General features: G+C 40.6%; 1 protein-coding gene across 1 annotated transcript in view; it reads right to left on the bottom strand.

The window, feature by feature from the left end:
* Positions 1–341: 341 nt before the first annotated feature.
* cerk (ceramide kinase) overlaps positions 342–18,515 on the bottom strand; it is a 52,344-nt gene continuing 34,170 nt past the window's right edge. Inside the window, exons 9-13 of the mRNA XM_042511662.2 lie at positions 16,893–16,998; positions 16,269–16,348; positions 11,133–11,338; positions 6,494–6,708; positions 342–3,618 (exon numbers count right to left, since the gene is read on the bottom strand). Coding sequence (XP_042367596.2) covers positions 3,504–3,618; positions 6,494–6,708; positions 11,133–11,338; positions 16,269–16,348; positions 16,893–16,998 — 722 coding nt within the window. The 3' untranslated portion in view covers positions 342–3,503. The remainder of the gene's footprint in view (positions 3,619–6,493; positions 6,709–11,132; positions 11,339–16,268; positions 16,349–16,892; positions 16,999–18,515) is intronic.

An 18,515-nucleotide genomic window follows, 5' to 3' on the forward strand; every position in this document is an offset into this window, starting at 1 on the left:
TGGAACTGCCTGGCAGTATCAAAAAAGAAAACAAGAAGAAACCAGACTGTGTGCAGAATGAGCACAGCGTGAAATACCACTCCATCTCAGCAGAGACCTTTGATGTCTGATGTTCTTTAATGAAACATCTCGCTCACATCAGAGCACCCTATTAAATTCCACTCATACGGGGAGACAGAGAGGGAGTGAAGGAGTGAGATTGAGAAAAGCCGGAGCAAGGGAGCGCTGACCTTTGTGTGCATGCGTGGGAGTGTGTGTGTGTGAGAGGGCGAAAACGAGGGAATGAAACATCACTGGCGTCAAGCACACCATGAGGATCAAGCAAAGGACATGAAAAGAACCACATTTCAAAAGGACTTTATTGAGTATTTTTCAAAAAATAAATCACGTAACTACTTGCATCACAGCTTATTTATGTGTTTACTTGAATATAGACAGCAGCAAGATTGAATGAAACCTTGAATGCAAAAGTTATCAAAATTAGCTCAGTATAGCTGTAGGTATTAAAATAGCATAAACAAGAAGTCTTGGAATTAGCTAAAAAGTTAGCCGGCTAAGCTAAAAAGCAACAACTTTCCAAGTGGAAGCCATGGGTGAGCGCTGGTTGTGTCTCAAATTAGATACTTCTATACTTTTTATTTTGAGTGCATTCACTGAAGTTGGAGGTAGCACTAGGTAAATAAAATAAGCAAATAAATGGTTGCTATGTTCGGCTACATAGCGCAACGAGCTTGAGCACAAACACATTTCAAAATGGAGATATGTTTGTCTACTACTGCGATTAAAAACCAAAAACATGTCCAAATAAATGTGTATTTATCTCTACCGCTATCACTGTTTTTTGATATATATACCATCAGTTTTTCTTTTTTTTTTAAATTTGGTTAATTCTGTATTAACTTATCGCAAACAATAACACAAATGCTAACATTAGCTTTGACGTTACACGTGTTGCGTTGTAAACTAAATGGTTGTCTTCACTGCAGAGGATTTTAGTCGTAGATTTTTGATCAAATGCTATTTGCAAAACGTGGAAGCTAACATCCTCTATAGATCAATTGTTGATAGAGCCAGCTCAGTATCAGCCAAGGACATTTGACATGTGCCACGAAAACATGTTTTAAATACAAAAAATAAATTGAAACAGAGGAAGACGAAGTGAGCAAACAAGCCAATAGGGCTATGGCAAGCTGACTAAATATTTTCGCCAGGGACAATCGTTTTTAGACAACACTACGTTGTTAAAATTTGCACACTATATGAAAGTAAGTACATAATGTACGCTGTGCACTATGTAAAGGTGTACTATGGGAAGTATCCAATTTGAGACAAAGCACTAGTTTTCTAGTATTGGCAACATCATATAATAGTTTATATTCCTAAGACCAAAGTGAAGGGAATTCAAATTTTAGTTTGCATTGTGAGTCACAAATTGCTAAATCCTTTCAGCTTTCCAAATCTGTTTGGCCAGACCAGAAAACAATCCTCACATCCACCGTTTGTGTGTCTCCATGTACACGTCTGTGTGTGTGTGTGTGTGTGTGTGTGTGTGTGTGTGCGTGTGTGTGTAAGAGAGGATTTAAAAGCATCTGACTATTTGAAAGAACATCATACTGTTAAGCTGACAAAAGTGAGTGCTGAAGGTGAAACATTATAGACATTCAGAGTCAGTATTAACAAAGTTAGAGAGGATTCAGAGTGAGGAGCGGGCTTTTATGGTGTTAAAAGTTAAGGAGAGTGTGTGCGTGTGCGTGTGTGTGTGTGTGCGTGCCTGTCTTTGATCATCTATAGGTGCTCGTGTTAGAAGTGTGTTGGCTGCAGTCAGAGAGCATCTGCAAAATGGCAGTCATGAGGCTAATTGTGATAGAGCTAACTCATCACATTGGCACCTTCACAAATACATTAACGCACACACACTCTGATGACTGCACGTCCCTAAAGGGATTGTGGAAAACACACCCCCTACACACACACACACACACACACACACACACACACCCTAATGTGTAATGATTGAGTATGCAGTTTTATCGCTGCAGGAGCAGCGTTCTCTGATGGTCTGGCTTTACAAAAAGGAGCTAATGAGGCTAATCGCAGAACCGCACAATGCATTATTTTTTAATAATGTTAACAATGTATAACTCTGCCTAATCCCAGGTGATGACTCAACTGTCAGTAGTTTTTGGCCAGAGAGGAGCAGAGCTCAGAGCCACAGGTGCACCGCAGCAGTGCTGCTGAGACACACCAAATCACTTAGCAACCACTTTGCCTTATTACCCAGAAGCCACCGGGGTCCTGTTAGTGTATTAGCAGGGTATTCAGCTCTTTTCATTAGTGCCCCTGGCTCATATCTGCTTTCACCTGGGTAACAGATGAAATGTTTTTTCTTTCCAAAAAGGGAAGATCAGATGAAATGCCTAAACACACACACACACACACACACACACACACACACACATACATACACACACATGCGCATGCACGCACGCGCGCACACACACACGCACGTCTTTTCAGTTTATCGGTGTACTTCAGAGGCCTTTCTTCTTCATCCCCTTTCACAAAGCAGCATCTCCTCGGCTGTCTCTCTGTGCTACACAGGGAGAAATCCTATTTGTGTTCTCCTTCATGGCAGTATAAAAACCTCCTGCTGATTGTTGCGGCTGAGTCCAGCTCAGTCCAGTTCAGCTCTGTTTCATCTGGCTGCTTGAGATCCTCTGAGCTTGGAAATCTTCCTTTTTCTCAAAAAGTACAGATAAAAAAAATGAATCTGAGGTTTGATTGTGGCAGCGCTGGAAAGAGCAGCTGTATCACATCATATTTTTGGTTAGTTAAAGCTGCATGAGGCAATTTTGCACATAAGAGCCTCAAATGGCAGCGAGGAGATAACTGAATCTCTTAAGTAACAACAAATCATGCAATATAATTTTGCTTTTGCCTTCAGTTTTTCCACTCCTAATGGCTGATGATGGGAGCCTTTTTTAGTTTTTTTTTTCTTGAGCATTGACTTCCTGAAAGTTTCATTTAAAGTTCCAGTGTGTAGCATTTAGGGGAATATTTGGGGAAAAATTAAATATAATATGATAACTGTGATGTCTTTAGGGTATGATCACCTGAAAATAAGAGTTGTTGTGTTTGTGTTACCTTGGAAGAAGCTGTTTATATCTACATAGGGAGCAGGTCCTTATCCATGGAGTCTATTTCTACAGTAGCCCAGAAAAGACAAAATAAACATTGGCTCTAGGTAAGACTTTTCTCATTTTTTGCATCGGCCATTGAAGTTAGCGGCCCTTTCGGACAAGGATTTCTAACCAGGAGAAGTTTCAGATTGTTGCAATCAGCAATCCTCACAGCTATAAATCCCCCTAAATCTTACACACTGTTCCTTTAAGCAAATCCAAGATGTGATGCATGTTTATTTTTTTTCAGGAAGGTCTTGCCAAGTGAAACTCAGTTTCTGTTTTCCAGTAGCTAAATGTCTATTTCAGCTCTCAGTCTGGTGATTAGTGTGAGTCCGGCTCTGGGGCCCACAGTGTACAAGGATCTTCAGACACGCCTTGTTGCTGCTGCTGCTCCTCTATACCGCGGGCAAACAGCCGGATCAACTGGCACTGGACACTGTAGAGGGGAGGAGAATGTACATACACACACAGACACACACACACGCACAACGCATCATTTAGCCTGGATAACAAACCATCAACTTAATGACTTTGCTCATTTCAATGAGACTTTACTGTCCATGTGGCAGATGTAAAAGCAATGGAACGGCACCCCTGTGAGCAGACTTGACACGCAAAGTTGAAAGTGAGACAGTCTTTGTGGTGTTTTAAGTATCGAGACCTTTAAAGAGACACCTTTAACAGATGTTCGCATACGGATGGGGCCGAAGCACTGTAATGACTCGCATATCAAGTCCTGACGAACACATGGTAAAAGTATATGGGCAGGAAAAAAAGCCGTGAGCAGGAAAGAAGGATTATAGTACAGTACATTGTATAGCCTCAATTACTGCCTGTGCCTTTGTCAGCTAAATAGCCTGCATTTTTACTGGAACACCTGTTTTTCACTTGCAACTTATAATTTTCAACCACAAGTGAAGTCTAATTTCCAGAGTGCCAATCATACATAAAAAAAACTGATACATATAATAACTCTGAAATCAAGGGAAAACATCTTTGGCTTGTATAGGGCTTGTTTTAATTTTTTGGTTCAATCATTGTGGCAACATGAGTTTCACTTTTTTTTTTTTTTTTCAAAATGTGTATGTCACACTTCCAAAGCAAAACTGTTCACTCCTTCTTTCTTTCCGTTTCGCCTGGGCTATTACCATTAATTATCTGAGCAGCACTCTGGCTGGCTCACTCCAAGAACGATTAGCGGAGAGGAAGAGGCAATAAAAGGACGGACTTCTGCTTTAATTAAAGGGGAGTAGCCTTTTAACATGGGGAGGGCCGTTAAATTAGCAACATTACAGCGCCATGCATCATTGGCAAAGTACAATGGAGCATGAAATAGATGATGCGTCCAGCAGTGCCACACCGGCTGTATAGAGATCTGATAGTGGAGGAAGCTGTAGTGTGGACAGGGCCAGAATAATGAGGGGAGCTTATTCCGCCGAGTTGCCAAGATTGTCCAGCGGGGAACAGTGAAAGAGTCTCCTGACCACAGACTGTGGGCGAAGGCAGTGCTACCAGAACTGCTGCTTTCATGCTGCAATCCATTGCAAGTTGAAAGTTGATAATTCAGAGTCATTATTCCCAACTTCCGTGTCCCAGCGCTTTTGCTGAGGAAAATAGGACCACCCGCAGCAAACTGATGTTTATATGTCAAGTCTCTAAGCTTTGCAGTACCTGCATGAATTATCACAGTGTCATTAGAAAAAAAAGAAACGGTGTATAAAACAACTTACTGTCTTATTCGTCTTTGCTCATTTAAGTACAACAGCTCAAAATTGTGTAAACGTATGCATGATAGTGTGTACCACTGCCAGTAGCATACATTTGTTGTCATTAAAGCTTGTTTCATAGTGCAAACACTGCATAAAATGCAAAAAAGTGAAAGACTTATAAAAGGTCATTCTGCTCATTCACTGTGTGCACCGCCACGTTGCTGTGACGTCAGGTGGTTTATATCGACAAATTCGGGCTCAATGAATCTTGGAATTATGACTTGAATGACTGTTTCATTGCACTTTAACATCTCAGAGGTCGAGAAAAATGGATTGCAACTTTATTACTGTCTAGCCAAGTAGAACCTCTTTATCGCCACCTCCTACTAACCATCAAGATGATGTACTTTTCCTTAATATGGACTTATAAGTTACCAGTACATGGACATTTGCTGCCCTCACTTATCTTTGCTAGGAGACAACTCCAGTCACACCAGTCCTGCACAGACGTTTCTGGGATTTGAAAACATTCAGGGTGTAGCCCCAACAAGCTCTATTTTGATACTTTTTTATGCACTCAGGCACTTAATATACATACAAAATACAAATTTGTAAATTAAAATGATTTTCATTGTAATTTAGAAAATGGTCAGGGGGCCACACAGCAGCTTAAGGGCAGTAGGTTGGGAATCATTTAACTAGTTGTATTCCCTGTCTCCAGCCTTTGTGGTTAGCTCATATACATGTATGCCATAAAGACATCTGACATTTGACCTTTACATATCACACAATTTAAAATTTGAAAAGTTGTTTTATCGTCCTTTATAGTCTTTTGCTTGTTTCTTAAACCTCTTGTACCAATATAATAAGAGACTGACCAAACAACAGAGCCTCACCGCTGGCACTGCTAAAATTTGTATGTGTGAGTTATATGGGAGCACACTGTGAATACAGAGCTGTGAGGCATACAGAGCATGATCTATTTCTACTTAGCCTCCATGTCCTGATACTCAGGGACATTTTAGAGCAATTTAAACTGGAGATTCCAGCTGTAATACCCTGAAAAAGAACACTCTATGCTGTGAATACCAGCACCATGGTGATGCAAAAGGTATGAGCCCTGCAAGTATTTCACAGCTTTTCCATTATACCTCTTCTACAATATTATGTGTGCTGATTCAAAGCCATTTGCCAGTCCTCATCTGTGCTGAGAGCGATCCAGCCTGTCTTCATCGCCCCAAAAAGTTAATTTCTTCGTCACAGGCTTCATAAAACGCAAAAATAAGCTGGCACGGTGGAAAGGTGATTGAACCATGCCTGTCTTCGCCAGTCAGTGTGATTGTTTGAGTTTTGCAGCATTAAAAGGCCATATATATGGGCAAAACATTAATCATAACTGGTAAATGATGATATATTTTATTGTTTTTTTCCTGTCCTGAGTCCAAATTATTACAGATTTGTTTGTTTGCATCTCAGTTTGAGTTTCTTTAGATTGAGTTACTCCTTCTTTCAAACAACCCATGGACTAAGTATCTTGAAATACCTCCTACAGTAAGTTCAGAGTTGTATTGTACATGCACAGGTGATTCCATGGTTAATTACCTGACTCGGATGGCGGCGTGAGGCAGGATCTCCCCATCGCAGTTCCAGCTGCTGTGGGAGGTGCTGTAGTTGAGGGTTGTTTGGGTGGAGCATATGGGACTAAAGCCTGTCTTCTTTGGAGTCTCACTCAGGTCCTCCAGTGAAACCAGCTCCTGGTACATTGGCTGGAAGCGAAATTTCCTCACCCGGTGGACCTCCACAAACGAGTGGTCAAACTGGGAGAGGAAGCAGAGATGGGTGAGAAATAGATGAAAGAGAGGAGGAGGAGGAGAGATGGACGGATAGATGGATGGATGAAGGAGCAGATGTGCCCACAGATGGTGCAAAGGTCAAAACCGCAACTCTCCAGAATAACTTGGAGGAGTGTCATGTCAAAATGAGCAGTGCTGCAGGCTGAGACCGAACATGAGTCTTTGTCGGGTGCTTCATTAAAATGAAATTTTGTATAAAATCGTTTTTTGAGAAAAATGCTTTTAATAGACAAAATAATCTTGAGTCTGTTTCGAGTTTTTTATTCAAACAAATTTTATGACTACAAACAAGTGATAAAGGCACACACTGTATGCTTAAGATGGGCTAATATTTAAAACGCAGTTTTAGTGCCTCAACATGAAGCGCCACTATTTGAAAAATAATCTGCACTTGATGGAACAAGATTTTTTTTTTCCACGACAAGCCCTCTGATAACATTTCTGTTGACAGAATCCCTTCAGTTGATAACACAAGGAATTTCATTGTGACTTATTTGCAGGACTGCATTGTCAACAAGACAGTAGCTCGCACGGATTTGTAAATGAGTGGAACATTAGCTTGTAATTGTGGGAATACAGCACTAATAGCAGCAGGCAGCCCTGCAGAAGTGTCGCAGCAACAACACAGTTAGTGTGATACCACAAGCATGAAGGATGCAGCAGTTTGGCGAGGTTGCTGTCACGTGCTTCTCCTACATGTGCAGTGCATTTCAGGCAGTATGGTAGTGAAATGAACACTCATTTGTATGGATAATATTGGTAAAAGAGTTGTTCTAACTATCACAGATTTAACCAATTTGTGACCAAAATGCGAAAAAGTCTTACATCTTTGACTTAAAGCTGTGAAGGACAAGTGTTTAAATTTTTGTTCGGTATGTGATCAATATGCTGCTAGCTTGGCTAAAAAAAATCAAAATAAAATAATGCATCAAGCTTGAACAGTCTCCAAAATTTGTTCACTTTTTGAAAGCTTAGATGTCTCATATTGAACATAATCTACCTAATTTTATAGATAATTAAAATGGCACTAAAAATTTGGTAGTGGCATATTTCACTGAAGTCTTGCCTGTAATTCTTCTGTAGTTTACAGGCTCCTAGTGGGTGAGGTAAAAAGTTAATTTTTCCTCCATTGTCCTTCTATGGTCGCCTGCTGATTTTATAATGAAAAAAAAACTACACCAAGGTTTATATTTCTTCCTTTCCATTTACGATAAAAGAAAACGGCTAACACGAGAGATCAAATGCAAAACACGGAGAGGCAGGGAAGAGGTCAGATAAAATGGAGGTGCATAAAAACTATGTAAAAGACAGAGGAGTGAGGAGAAAAAGAAAGAGAGAGATGAAAAGAAATTATTTTGTCAAAATGCTCTTTCATCTCACTCAGTGTGGCAGAAAGGTTCAGCTCCGTCCAGTGCACTACTTTCTTCTCCTTGACGGGGTGCCACTTTCTCTCTATTCCCTTCTCTTTTCTCCTCCTCGTTTTGCCTCCTTCCCCCCCTCTCTCTACCTTCCTTCTCCTCTTTCTCACCCTCTCTCATCCCCAAAGCGGAGTGACAGCCATTTATTTCACATCAGACCCACTTTATGACTGCAGCCGCTTTGCATTCATGCTGGACGGTCTGCCTAAAAGGCTTTCTGACAAGGCCATGAATACGCTTAGTGGCTTCTCACTCCTTGTTTCTCTCCGCTCCGCTGGACAGTGATGCTGATATTAAGTGAACTCTGATGCAAAGTCCCACTCGCCACACTCATACGACTACTTGTCTACCTTTCTGTGTCGCAAGTGAAGCAGCAAAGACGGCCTCAAGCTAGAGACGCGCCACATCTTGCCTTTTAACTGCCAATACCACACTGTGGGCTCTGAGATCTGTGGTCATTACACGTTTAATGATGAATACCTTTTGGTTTTCTCCATTAGAGCGTTCTGACATCTGAATGAGGTGAGGCAAACACAAGGCGAGACAAGGCAGCCCAGCACTAAGTTCGCCCCCATTCATTTTATATGGGACACAAGCCAGTCTCTTTGAAAGGCACTGTGGGACTCAACAGTGGCACGAAAAAATAAATCCGCATAAAGTTACAAATATTTTTTCCTTCATGCAGATGAGTACCACATTCACGTGGAAACGCCATAATAATTTGCGAAAAACCAAATTACAGATTCAAACAAAAACTGATTGAACAAACATCACATAACCTGTGACAGGGAAGGCTGTTTATTTACATGAGCATTGACATGCCCTCCGCAACGAGCAAAAAGTTGTCGAGGTTAGGTTGCAGAATTTGTTCATTTTCAGTTGGTCTTTTCCGAAAAAAGATATAACATCGGAGGCGAGCCCTCGTTCTCCTCCAACACATGGCATATGAAGCCAAGAAAAGCTTGATTTCCACTGTATGAAGTTACCCAGATCTTTCCCATCGTGGTACCCAGAGAGCAAGCGTGCCAGAGCTTTATATTAACCGAGTGTGGCTAAGCTGCTAACTTCTGCTGGCTAAATTGCTAACTTCCTGTTTAGCATCCCGCTGACTTGAATATTGATTAAATAGGGCCTACATTTAATTAGAAGGCTCAGACTTTCTAAATGTTATTGGGCCAAATGAATCAAATCCCATTAATAAAAATGTTATGATGGTTAAAAAATGAATCCACTGATCAATCCATGTCTCTTTCACAATCCAAATCTATAGGAAAAAGTCTTTTTGGGCCTCATGGCATCATGTAATGGACCTGGAAGTTGTAAAATTAGCTTGAAAGCCCAGCGCTGTTCAGGGCTTGACGTTGACACAGCAGAACGTCAGTGTGCTAACATACATGGGTTGTCAAAGCTAACATGCGGATGTTTAGCGGGTAAAATATTTAAGTCATGTAAATTTAGTATTAGCATGCTAATTATTAGCATGATAGACATTTCATTAGTTTTGGAGGTATGTGCTCATAAAATATTGGACAAATTAAAATTCTAAGGTGATGAAGGTGCCAAAGATCACTTAAGATGTTAGAATTTATCTGGAGGGCGACTTTAATGTACCAAACTTTATGGCATAACATCTGACAATTTGGATGTAATCCACTGATCAAAGTGGTGATGGACCAATTGCCATCCTTAAAATTCAAATTGTGTCTTACAGTGGATGGCTGCAGAAACATCTTCATTATTAGATTTAGATATATTTCAAAAGAATTCTTTGTCATTAAATCATTTTGGGCCTCACCACATAAGAATCACCGGGGAAGGTTGGTAATTTGATTTAGCCCGCATTGGTTGGTAATTTCATTCAGTTGTCTGGATTTAATATACTTTATTGGGACCGTGGTATTCCAGGGACACGCTTCACGTCATCACACAGAGCAGCAAAATCTTTCCTCAAGTTGCTAAATTTCACTATAATAACATCAGCCTTTTTTTATTATTTCCTTTATTTTTCTTGGTATTAAATTGTTCCCCTTTTCATCTGCTGAATCCTATTAATTTCAAAACTGTGAATACATTATATCCTAATCTAATCAAATCTTATTACAAGAGTAATATCCGTCCTTGTAATCCAAACTCTGGGTGCGAAATGTTGATGTTGGGAGTTAAAACTCACCTCAGGATTTCAGTGTTACCTCGAAACACACTAATCAGTTGAACTCTTTCACCAAGGCAGCTACTGTAGATGAAATTACTTACAAGATTCTTCTAAATGGGATAAACTTCCCGAGGTCCTTCCTGAGGTAATAATTACTAATCACCAGACTTCCCCTGGCAATACTTGTGCTATCCTGAGAGGGCATTAGTCTGGTATCAGCCTGTTCTCCCATACAGCATATCCCTGATGCAGCGATTACCGGGGCCTCTCCGGACCTGGGTGGAGGTTATTTATGATACGTGGGAAGGCACTAGGGCGAAGGCATTTGAACTAAAGTGAACCATCGTTGGGAAAATGAGCCAAGTCAGCAAATGGAGGTGCTAGCACAGCAAGTGGGCAAACTCCTGCCTTCTGCTCGCTCGTTTACAGACTCAACACGCTCTCAATTCATCCGTGCACAGATCGAGCGACTCCTGATAAAGAAAACCGCAGCCGAGCGATTGACGGGGGGAGGCTTTTTGGGGGGACGATGAAATTGTCTTAAAAGTTCTCCTTTATTTTGGTGATTCCTTCACTCTTTGAAGGAGATCTTTTTCTTATCCCCGCTGGATACAAATCACATCAATTTCCCCAGCTCATTTCAATTCTGAAATCTTCTCTACAGCGTGACTCATACACTGTTTATGTACACTTGCTTTAGAAGTATGAAATCATAAATTGAGAAGTATTCCCACTGGGTAACCTTGAAAGGCCTCTGCAGTTAAATCATACATTGAGCCGAGCTAAAGATGAGACACTTTAACAACCCTAACTCCTACCTGATCGTCTTTGTTGGTGTGTCGGAGGAGGTGTCGGAGAAAGTCCAGACGGGAGCACTTTCTCACCAGGATGAGGTCAGTGGTGCCGTCAGCGAGGTGAGCAGAGGGCGAGAGGCCTTTTGGACTGCGGGGACACGCACAGCTCATATTGGCCGCATTTATGGCAATAAACTTCCCACGGATCACACTCCAACCACCGCTGCCATCTGAAAAAGAGTCAAGAGTTGGAGTATGATCACACATCCAGATCAGTTAGCTGTGCTTTGTTGCGTACTTCTGTTTGACTCACTAAAGTACAGAAAAGGTTTTTTCAGTCAATAATAGATAAATTCTGACCATAAGTGATGCAGCTGAAGATGGTAGTTTGACATTAAAACCTGTCACTCAACACACCATTTAGACTACTAAAAAGGAGTTGAACCAATTTTAGAAACCTGCTATTTTATTAACTTGTTAGTCCTTTTCCTATCATTGACAGTAATGCTGTTACCCCGACAAAAAACAGAATTTAACAAGCCACTGTCCACAAAACTTTTGACATTTAAAAACTCTCTACTGACCTCAGACAACTTAAGCTTCTGCAGAAAAATGTTTAGTCTCTTTTAAGACATCATTAACATTATCTGCCCAGTTTAGTGTCATATATGAATTTCATTACACTTGTGTAAAGAAACAAATGTTTTGTCAGGACTTGTTGGATTTTATATCTCATATTTTTTCCGTCAAAAAAGCCAATTATTCAAGCAGGCTTGTCTGGAAAATGATGACAGCGATGAAACATTTTCAGACCAAAAGAATTTTTTTATAGTTCTAAGAATCCCTCATTTCGTTGTGTCTGTAAGGTGGGCGAACTAGGAGACAATGGGTCCCTGGGCACAGATATGCAAATGGCCCCAAAGCCTCTTCTACATAGGAGCCTAACACAGACTTTGTGATGGTTTGGTGACTTTTTAAAGTCATTATACATGTCTTTGTAGGTTGGGTCTTTGCTTTAGTGGCTTTTTTGGTCGTTTTGTGTTTTTCTATGTACATGTTAATTGGTCATTTGACATTTTGGTTAAGACCAGGTAATCTATCTGTGGTCTGCATTGCAGACTACCCAACTAAGGATAGTCAAAATTCTTAGAGGACTGTTTTTAGGGACTTTTTTTTTAGCTCCCATTTCGGAGTAAGTACCCTCCCAACACAAGAGGAACTATCAGTGACTTAAGTTTACGCTGATTGCTTAAACACCTGAGCCAATGCAGCACCGGCAACTGCCATTTCTAAAATCCAGATAGCCGAAAACACAGACAACTGATCTACAAAAATCCAAAATTCCACCTAAAATTCCAGGCTTTATTGAGCAACATGCGATGGGGGATTGACAAGGCAATTTTGACTTGTCAAAGTGAAATTGACATTACAAAAAAAGCTCTCCAGTGAGCATTCCCCTGAAATGTGTGGTCCGAAAACACATCCAGTGGCATCTTCAAGTAAATGTGTTTTATTACATCCACCTGTTTGTTGAAGGTCCAGTGTGTAGGATTAAGGGGGATATATTAGCAGATATTCAATATAATATCCATAACTATGTTTTCATTAGTTCATAATCACTAAAAACTAGCTGTTTATATTGTTTTTCTACAGTAGCCCAGAAAGGACAAACCAAACACTGGCTCTGGGAAAGGCCATTCATGTTTTCACATCAGCCATCGTAGTTCAAGCTCAGCACACGATTGAAGTTTCTAGTGGTTACAATCTGCAACCTCACCACTAGATGCCACTAAAAACACACCACACCTGTAATTGTTCATTGAGTAGCATGCCAAATAAGAAACATTTAAATAAAAGTCAATAATGAGCTTACATGCTCAAAGTGTAAGGTGTTTACATATACACAGAATTTCTATTTCACAATGTCATAACTCTCAGAAGTCAGCTCCTGTCTCCTGCTTAAACCATTCAAAAACTTGTGTTTGACAGTTCCCAGTTTTTTGTATTTGGTTGCCAAATTTGAATTGTTCTCAACTGCACACCTGAACCGCACTAAAGAAGTCAAGTTGAAATAATTTAAACATATTATGTGGGGGCTTCGAGCTGGCAGCGCACTCCAAATAACTGAACTCACTTTTATTCAAGTACACTCCGAATAGAATTAAATTTGGCATCTTCACACGGGGAAAATGTTGAGTTTGCAACCAAGATCAAGTGCTGCAGGAGTACAATAGCCAGCACACAATCACCTGCAAGTGTTCGAAAATGTCTGGTTGACGTTTTCTTTTTAACATCTTTTGGACTGTTTCTGGTTTACTTTTTACTGCAGTGTTAAATCTCCTCCATCTGACATTGGCACTTTAAAATGAGCAGACCTTGAGCTGCAGTGAATACACTGTAATTTATTTACAATGCAAAGCAGTTCTGCAGTGTTTGCAAACACGCCACATTAGATTAAGTTTCTGCCAGCTTGTACAAGTTAATACATATAAGCTCAAAATTCCTCTCGGCCTCCTGCGCTGATGAGGTGCTGATGTTCGACTGAAACAAATAATCTGTGCACCATCAAGAATTCGGTTTTGAAATCATAACTGTGTGTTTTGTGAGTGCTTTACGAGTCCTTAAGGTTAAGTTCCCAGCTTGTTACACATCAGCAGTGATGCTGATGAGGGTCCATTAAGATCCAGATGTCTTGGCAGCGATTCTCCGAGCAGCTTTACTTTCTAATGATTGAGCCAAGAGAGAAACTTTTGATGCTGAAAGTAATGTGTGTTGCCCTTGCAGGAGAGCTGGGTGTTTTTAAAATGCAATTAAGTTTGGCCAAGGAAGGGCTCACAATATCTAAAGAGGAAGTCATATAGATAGAAGGCTGATTGGATTAACCTCGACTTTGCTTGTTATGATTAAATGCACACGTGGCCTCCAAATCTCAAATGACAGACGCGACGGTTTCACTTCACAAATCACCACTCTGTTCCTCGGAGATTAGCAGCGGTTTGTGACGATGGCGTATCAAAGACACAGTATCACCCGAGGGGGCTGCCAGTGCCTGTCACCAGGGTGATAGTCATTGGAGAAAGCTGCAAAAAAGTGATCACAGTCGTCCAAACCTCAGAGGGGAAATTATGTGATCTCAGAAAGCAAACCGATTCATTACCTTTCCCCCTCATTTCGCAAAACAAACTTACAGAGGTGATAACGCGAACCGATGATAACAAGCCCGCTGAGGCTACATAAAAACAACAATATTCTAATTGGGAAGCAGTGATTAAAGCTGAATAAAAAAAAATACAACAACAAATCCAACTGCGGACTGTAGGCTCTGCATTAGGAGTTTCCAAATGAGTATTTGCTTTCAGAGGAGAGGCTGGCTCATTTGCAGAGAGAGAGTGTGTCGTGCCTCATTGATTTAGCAGTTGTCTGAGATTTCCCTCGCCAGGAAGGGAAAAAAAAAATCACAAAAAAACAGCACAGGCAGCACTGACGTGAGACAAACCCCCTGTCAGAGCTGGCAAAGCCAAATTTCTTCCTGATTAGTGGGAGTCTTCCACACATTGTACACAAACAGGTTGCGTTCACTTTCATATTTACACAGGAAAAACACACACTCCATAGGAAGTCCAAGATAGCCAGGCCAGGCCGGGAAAAATTTTACATCATGACACTAATTAGAGAGGGAAAAAAAGCTTCTTTGCAGTATTTTTTTTTGTGCCTCTAAAGGTTTGTGCAGCCTTGTCAGTGGGTTGAGAGAATCGTAGATTATAAACTAGAAATACTGCCATGCTGTTGTATGCTTCCTCGCAGCAGTCAAGTTAAACAACAGTTTACAACCATATGTGTGAAAACATGGATGCCTCACATTGATATGATGTCACAGTTGACCTTTGACCTCTTTGTATCCTATTAGATATTTGTATGAAATTTCGGCATACAAGTTCTTGAGTTATGGCATCCCAGTGACCTTTGACAACCAAATTCTAATCAGTTCATTCTTGAGTCCAAGTGGTCATTTGTGCTAAATTTGAAGAAATTCTCTCAAGGTGTTCTTGAGATAATGTTTTCACAAGAATGAGATGAATGCAAGGTCACAGTGACCTTGACCTTTGACCACCAAAATCAAATCATTGTTGAATCCAAGTGAATGTGTTTGTGCCAAATTTTTAAGAAATTCCTTAAGGTATTGCATTCACAAGCATAAGCCATACAAAGTGACCGTGACCTTGACCTTTAACTTATGAACACCAAATTCTAATCAGCTCATTACTGAGTCCAAGTGAACATTTTGCCAAATTTGAGGAAAGGTGTTATTGAGATATCACGTTTACAAGAATGTGACAAACACAAGGTCACTGTGACCTTGACCTTTGATCACTAAAACCTAATCAGTTCTTTGTTGAGTCCATGTGGATGTTTGTGCCAAATTTGAAGAAATGTGCTCAAGTAGTTCTTGTGTTCACAAGAATGGGATGTACGGACAGATGGTCGTTCTGACGGACGGACAACTCAAAAACATAATGCCTTCGGTCACGACTCTAGCCGGCGCAGAGGCATAAATGTGTGTGCAGCATAGTAAGGACGACAGGCGAAGGGATCAGGAGGTGATGTGGTTCCACTCTAGGCTGAGTGGAGAGACTTCAGCCTCGTCAGGGAACTTGTAATCTCATCAAGCAGACACAGAGGTGGATGCTGAAAGATTTGGAAATCGATAGGCAAAAAAAGGCTCCGGCGGGGCGCAGCAGTGAGTCATGCAGTGTCACTAAAATCAGTTCATATTTTCTCATCAATAACTCATCAAGAATCTCATCAAGAATTTTGCCATGCCGCAGGGGGAAAAAAAACCCCAACCCTGACAGAAAATGGAGATATTTGAGAAGATGATGATGTTATTTACACTTGGTCCACCTCAGGTACCGCAGAATGTAAATTTCCTCCTGATTTGTGAAGAAAAGAGAGCCAGTGAGGGGTTGTCTCATCTCCATTCGTTTTTCGTCTCTTCCCTCAAACAACATCCTTTGGAAATACTTATTTCCACACATCTCAGAAGTCTAGAAACAGTTTCAAAATAGACAAACAGGCAAGTAACGAGGCAGAGAAATGAGAAACAGGCATTTCCTTGTGATTAATTTGACATATTTCGAGTTATAACCCCCAAACTCGTACCTTTATCAGACTTTTCCTTCTCCTCCGACATCTCCCACTGCGTGTCTTTTGATGAGGGCTTGTGCTGACAGACGCGGCACCTGAAACACCAGCATAACCTTGTTTTACAACCATCAAACCATCAGTGTTGCTGTGCCATTCCACGTTTTTAACAAGCTTTGATGACTCATTAGGAGCGAATTACTTCAGTCCACCTTAAAATGACTTGTATTGTGTTTAGCTATTTAAATGTAAGTGGTTTTTGTGAGAAAATGCTCACAAGTCTGCAGCCAGAAAAGCCTTTTGTAGCAGAGTCATATCTCTTTTTATGGTAAAATAAGTTGTCAGGAAACATGGCGTTTTTACAGATTAATGGTTTTCAGCTCCTTTCAGTCCCCATAACAAATACAAACAATGTCTGCGCCCAGCGTCTCAAAAACCAAAGCACTTAGTCAAGCGCTTTTTGGAAAGGACTGAATGGGCTCTCAGTCCACAATAAATCAGATAGGCTCCCTGACAACGTTAACTCTCCCATTTAAGCTCTGGCAGGTGCACTGGCACTATTGAAGTGCATCAGATAAGTTAGCACATTGTGAAATAGTGCTGAAACGCTGCAGAAATGGATATCTCTGATGCTTTATTTACCCGGATCGACATTGCAGCTTGTCCCTGGGGTCCCCCATGTTGTTCTCAGCAGGGAGGAAAGAGATGGTGCCTTCATAGAAGTTGTGACTCAGAAAGGTTTTTACACCTGGAACAAAAACACAGTGTGGGCCACAGAATGCATGCCAAAATGTTTTATTTGTTATGTTTCATTTAACTCTAATTACACCTGACAAGACAATTAAGAGTGAAATTCCTAAAGCGATACATCTGCATAACTAATTAGACTGCTATCCTTCTCTTTCAATCCATTCTTCTGTTCTCTAGAGGCTGTTGTAGGTTTAACTGGGTGAAAAAAAATACTTTTCAGCAAAGTTTAGTAACAAGGCTATAGTAAAGTTAACAAACAAGTGTATTTAAAAGCCTTGCTGTGTTTGGTGTGCAACCAAGGGGCCACATTTACAAACCATGCATACTCAGTTCTGAGATTCAATCATGCTCCTTTCTACAAACACACTCACACAATCATAGTCCCCAGAGGATTATTTCTACTGTCTTTGGGGATTTCCTGATTTTACCCTCTAGAGCCACTATTGGGTTGACATATGCTAACTATTGGATGAATTGCCATGAAATATTGCAGTAACTTTCAGCTGTGCTTTGGGCTTAATGCTCATTCTGCAATGTGAGCGTGCTAACACAACAGCTAACTCAAAGAAGAAAAACAGTGACTGTAAAGGTCCATAAATTTGGGAAGAAAAAGGGATTTAGGGTCTCCTTACCCTCCGAGCAGAGGATGACATCATCTGCCGCATAACTAAGAAGGCAAATAATTATTTTTGACATTTTGTGCCATTGTTATTGTTTGAAACACATAAGTTATATGTGTTAAATGTCTTCCGATTCTGTGATGCTGACATGCTGTCTAAAATCACACACTGGAGCAGTTGTTCGGTTCTTTGTAAAAGTGCAAAGGCAGCATGAAGAAGGGACTTCTTAGCGAACCTGCAGCAAAATGTCTGTGCAGAAAGGGCTGATGTCTCTTGCAGGGGTGGAATCCAATCCTAAAGGGGTCAGGGGGCATACTCCTCTGAGAAAATGCCCCCCCATTTATGGTAGCTATATGCACTGTTTTTAAGTCATTTGAGATAATAGAATACCTAAAAATCTGTTTGTTGTTTTTGAAAAAAATGACAGTTGCCAAGGAAAAAAAATCCTGTTAAGCCTCCTATTTTGCATCTAATTATTCTCCAATATCATTATGGAACCATAACAACAGATGTTGAGGAGGACTTATTTTCACTCCTGTCTCCCAAAAAACAGACAAAAAATTGTCTGATGTTACTTCTTTTTTTTTTTTAAGTAACTAAACCCCAGAGTATTGACTGCAGTGCCTAAACCCTGGGAATAAAAAAACGAATAAATTGTGAAAAAAGTAATGACATAAGAAGGGCTGAAAAAGGGGGGGCTAAGACACACCCAATCACTACATTATGCTGCAAAGTAGTGGAAATGGGGGGACGTCTGTGGTTTGTTGGTGACAAAAGTTGCCAACATATACATCACCTGCCACCAGATCAGCATCATATTCATATTTGTTTATTCTTATTCGTTATATTTGTAATACAATATGCAGAAAAAACGTTTTGGCCCTGAATCCATTAA

This window comes from Plectropomus leopardus, chromosome 22 (genome assembly GCF_026936395.1).
Source record: "Plectropomus leopardus strain MGB_pleo_1.0 chromosome 22, ASM2693639v1, whole genome shotgun sequence".
In the NCBI taxonomy this organism is placed as follows: Eukaryota; Metazoa; Chordata; class Actinopteri; order Perciformes; family Serranidae; genus Plectropomus; species Plectropomus leopardus.